The following is a 4,943-nucleotide window of genomic DNA, read 5'->3' as shown; positions in this document are numbered from 1 at the left end:
TTCTTACGATATGGCAAACTAAGATTCTAATTTCTGTTAAGAGATGTATTCATATTTAATACCTGACAATACCTTGAACATAATTGCTTTCGATAGGAAAATGTTTGTGCCTAGAAAAAAATGTTATGTTGAAATTGTTTATATTCTGACATTTGTAAAAATAAAAGGATTGACTACATAATTTGATCATCCTTTGTAACAAGAAAAAATTAAACACCTTGTGTGTGTGTGTGTGAAGGATTTATTTGTTACTCTTACATATAGAAGGTTTACAAGAAAAAAATAACTATGTGGACTCGATGGATGAAATTAATTTTCCTTTTCAATACATGCAAAATTATATAAATAAAATTTCTTATATTTTTATCTTTATTTCTCTTATTCATTACTAAATTTTTGCATTACAAGACGTATTCTATAGGTAGAACCCAACTTGAACAACGCGGCAGGTTAGAAAATAACAAAGGACCCATTCATATCGCTCAATTAAATGATGGGCCATTTTTCTAACCACCAATATTCATGGAAAAAATATTCTAACCGCTAATACATAATAACGATCATGTGGCTTCAAAAACAATTATTTAGAGTTTTTCGTATTTTCTTAATTTATGCATTATTTTTTTTAAAAAATAAGCAAAACTTTCTGCAAGAAAATAGTCATGGCACTATATATAAATAACCAGCAACTTTCTGCAATAAAATTCATGTTCTTTAAGCCTCTGAGTAATTTTATTTTAAAACTTTTTTTTTTGCAAATTAAAAAAATTACATACCGTAGTTGACCAGCACAAGAGTAGACTTACCGGTCCCAAAAAAAGGGGGACAACTGTGGAACCTTCTTGTTTTGTTTTCTTTGAACCTTAGAACACGCACGTTTACCTCAATACCTTTATTGTCATTGATGATTTTAATATCTTCATATAATAAAAAGAGAATAAAAGAATTATTTCAGCAAGTTATTTAAATGTGTATTAAATTCTTTTTATTTTAGCACTCTTTAAAATAAAAGGGTTTAATAAAGGATATTTGAAAATCTTTTATAGCACATAAAAAAGTTATCCTTAAAATAAACTCCTTACATGATGAAAAATGAAGTTAAAAAGAAAAGTTTTTCGATGTATTAAAACAAAAATCGAAAGTGACATTATAAATACTAGCTACTCTCTTCTCCGAGAGTTGCATGTCCATCAAAGCACAAAAAAATTGTTAGCAAAAACCTCTTTGGTTGACGTAGTCATGGATGGTTCTTGCAATATCGTCGTGGTTGTTTTTCTTTGGTTACTTACCTTATCAAATGTTGATTTATGCATTTGCAGAACATCTTATGAGGTTCAGTGCCTTCCAAGTGAGCGAGATGCCTTACTTAAGATGAAGAGTCATCTCTCAGATCCTTCAAACAGGCTAACCTCTTGGTCTCTCCATGCAAATTGCTGCAGCTGGGTTTCAGTTGTTTGCCACAACATCACAGGCCATGTTCTTGAGCTCCACCTCACGACTCCACCTCCTTTACAGTTTGGCGGCGATGATTTGTATGAGACATTAATGTTTGGTGGTGAGGTACATTCTTCCTTGCTTGACTTGAAGCATTTGAATTATTTGGATTTGAGCAGTAATTATTTTGGAGGCATGCAAATACCTGGTTTTCTTGGCTCAATGAAAAGCTTGACGTATCTTAACCTATCTCATGCTGGGTTTGGTGGAAGCATTCCTCTTCAATTTTGGAATCTTTCCAATCTGATCTATCTTGACCTTGGAGGCAATTATTTGGAAGGAAGCATTCCTCATCAAATTGGAAATCTCTCCAATCTAATCTGCCTCAATCTCAGCAGCAATGTTTTGGAAGGAAGCATTCCTCATCAAATTGGAAAACTCTCCAATTTACAATATCTTGGTCTTGGAGGTAATGAATTTAATGGAAGCATTCCTCGTCAAATTGGAAATCTCTCCAATTTGCAATATCTAGATCTTGGATATAATCAGTTTGGCGGAAGCATCCCCCATCAAATTGGAAACCTCTCAAATCTAATCAATCTTCATCTCGGATATGATGAAAACCTTCAATGGGTTTCAGCTCTTTCTTCTCTTCAGCATCTTGAGCTGAGTTATTTAAACCTATCCAACACCTTTGGCTGGTTGCAGGATCTAGATTCACTTCCTTCCCTGAGAGAGTTGCACTTGTTAGGATGTGATTTGAACCATCATTTTGAACCATCAACCTTAAACTTTTCATCTTTAGCCATCCTTCATCTTTCTGATTCTGAATTGGGCACTTCATTGATTCCAAATTGGGTATTTCAATTGAAAAGATTAGTTCATCTTCAATTAAACAGTAATGGTTTTCAAGGTCCCATCCCAGTTAGTATTCAAAACTTAACTCTCCTTCAACATCTTGATTTATCTGACAATCAGTTCAACTCTTCTCTTCCTGATTGGTTGTACAGTTTTAGTCATTTAAAGTCCCTCATTCTCTCTCAAAACCACTTGGTTGGCACAATTTCTATGAATGTTGGAAACTTGACTTCTCTTGTTACTCTTGATTTAAATGGAAATCTTTTAGAAGGATCGATTCCAACTTCTATGGGAAATCTTTGCAACTTGAAAAAACTGGATATTTCAAGCATGAAGTGCAACCAACAAATTTCTCAAATATTAAAAATTCTTTCAGAAAGATGTGTTTCTCATGCACTAGAGATTTTTTATATGAGTGATTCTCAATTATCTGGCCATCTCACTGACCAAATTGGTCTTCTTAAGAATCTTGTTCAACTTGATCTTTCTTATAACTCCATTCAAGGTGCACTTCCTGACTCATTAGGAAACATTAAATCTTTGATATGTCTTGATCTTTGGAACAACACTTTTAAAAGTGCAATTCCTATATCATTTGGAAATCTAACATCTTTAATGTTTCTTGATTTGTATAAAAATCAACTTGAAGGAAATCCTTTCAAAATCCTTGGATCACTCTGTAAATTGAATTTCCTTTATTTGGGGTATAATCTTTTCCAAGGAGTTGTCAAAGAAGCCCACCTTGTTAATTTTACCCATCTGCAAGAATTATGGGTACGAAAAAACCAACTCAATTTAAAAGTGGACCCTAATTGGATCCTCCTTTCCAACTTTTGGAGGAGTTAAATTTGGCTTCTTGGAATTTTGGTCCTCACTTTCCATCATGGATTCAATCACTAAAGCATCTTCAATATTTGGACATCTCCGACAACAAGATTCGTGATTCAATTCCAACTTGGTTTTGGGGCATAGCTGGAAATCTCTACTATTTGAATCTCTCCCACAATCATATTGAAGGAGAGCTTTCGAATACACTGATAAACTGTTCTTCTAGAGTTGTTGATCTAAGCTCAAATAAGTTACATGGCCAATTACCGTATGTATCACAAAATGTGGCATTCTTAGACCTCTCAAGCAACTGGTTTTCAGGATCCATTACTCACTTTTTGTGTCATAAACAAGAGGAGATGGGGTTAAGATTTCTTAATTTGGCATCAAATAATTTATCAGGTAAAGTACCTGATTGCTGGGCGAGGTGGCCATATCTTGTGGTAGTGAACTTAGGAAACAACCATTTCACTGGAATTTTACAGACATCCATGTCATCCTTGCCACTATTGAAAATGTTGAACCTTCGCAACAATAGTTTTTCTGGAAATTTACCGAGTTTTTTGAAGAACAGAAATAGCCTGGATTCCTTGGATCTGGGAGAGAATCAATTTTCAGGAATGATTCCATCTTGGGTTGGACAAAGTTTATCAAATTTGAAGATTCTTGTTCTGAGATCAAACAAATTTTCTGGTCCAATTCCTCATCAAATTTGCGACATGAGTGTCTTACAAATCTTGGACCTCGCGCATAACGAGTTGACAGGATATATTCCAAAATGTGTCAACCATTTGAGTGCCATGTTGGTAATAAATAATAGTTTAGAGTCATACATTCCTCTCACAAAAATATATGCTCTTCAATTGGTAGTTGAACCATTATTGTTGAAAGAAAGGGTTTATGATTACAGCTCCAACCTTGGTCTCATCACTAGTATCGACTTGTCAAACAATGAATTATCTGGAGAGATACCAACAAAACTTACAAGACTTAAGGGACTTCATTTTTTGAACCTTTCAAATAATCATTTTGTTGGCCAAATTCCTCAAAATATTGGCAATATGAAATCACTTGAGACTATGGACTTCTCAAGAAACCATCTTACAGGTGAAATCCCGCCAAGCATGTCGAAATTGAGCTTTCTGAGCATGCTGAACTTGTCTTACAATAATTTGATGGGAAAAATTCCAACAGGGACCCAAATACAAAGCTTTGAAGCATCAAGTTTTGTTGGCAATTATGATTTATGTGGTCCTCCACTCAATAGTTGTTCATCAAACAGCTCCAGCAACAAAGAAGAAGAAGTCCATCATGTGAAAGGAATCAATTGGTTCTTTGTCAGCATGGCATTTGGATTTATTGTGGGGTTCTGGGCAGTGGTGGGTCCTTTGCTCTATAGTAGTTCATGGAAGTATGCTTATTTCCAATTCATTGATCGCATGTGGTATAAACTGCAATACCGTTGCTGCTGGTGAAAGCAAACTAGGCCAGATTTGCATTGGAAGGTTGGTGTTTGTAGAAGATAAGTGATTTATCTCTCTTTAATCATATTATGCTTTCAATAATGATGTTGTAATTGATGAATAAACTCATTTACAAGGATTGTGTGGTTCAACTTTGAAGGTCATACATATGATATATTTGTTATGATGAAAGAGTTGTGCTCATAATAGATGCATTACAGATAAAACTAAGCAATACGTAATTATCTGTCTATTTCATTAATTATCTTCAAAAAAGTACCATTAAAGATATAATGTCTACACTTTAAAGACCAAACTATAATATCATGCATAAAACTCTATTTAATCTTTGCTTGTTTT

The 4,943-nt window shown here is 34.1% G+C and overlaps 1 protein-coding gene across 1 annotated transcript; it reads left to right on the top strand.

Moving 5' to 3' along the window:
• Positions 1-1,239: 1,239 nt before the first annotated feature.
• On the top strand, positions 1,240-4,595 carry LOC114755234 (receptor-like protein EIX2). The gene is made up of 2 exons (XM_028944098.1): positions 1,240-2,292; positions 3,195-4,595. Exons 1-2 carry the CDS (start codon positions 1,240-1,242, stop codon positions 4,593-4,595), a joined length of 2,454 nt encoding a protein of 817 aa, XP_028799931.1.
• Positions 4,596-4,943: the final 348 nt, after the last annotated feature.

Source organism: Neltuma alba, unplaced genomic scaffold (genome assembly GCF_004799145.2).
Source record: "Neltuma alba isolate B1F8T4 unplaced genomic scaffold, ASM479914v2 tig00010241_pilon, whole genome shotgun sequence".
Classification (NCBI taxonomy): Eukaryota; Viridiplantae; Streptophyta; class Magnoliopsida; order Fabales; family Fabaceae; genus Neltuma; species Neltuma alba.
The sequence above is the reverse complement of the archived record's forward strand: the minus strand, read 5'-3'. Positions and strand labels throughout refer to the sequence as shown.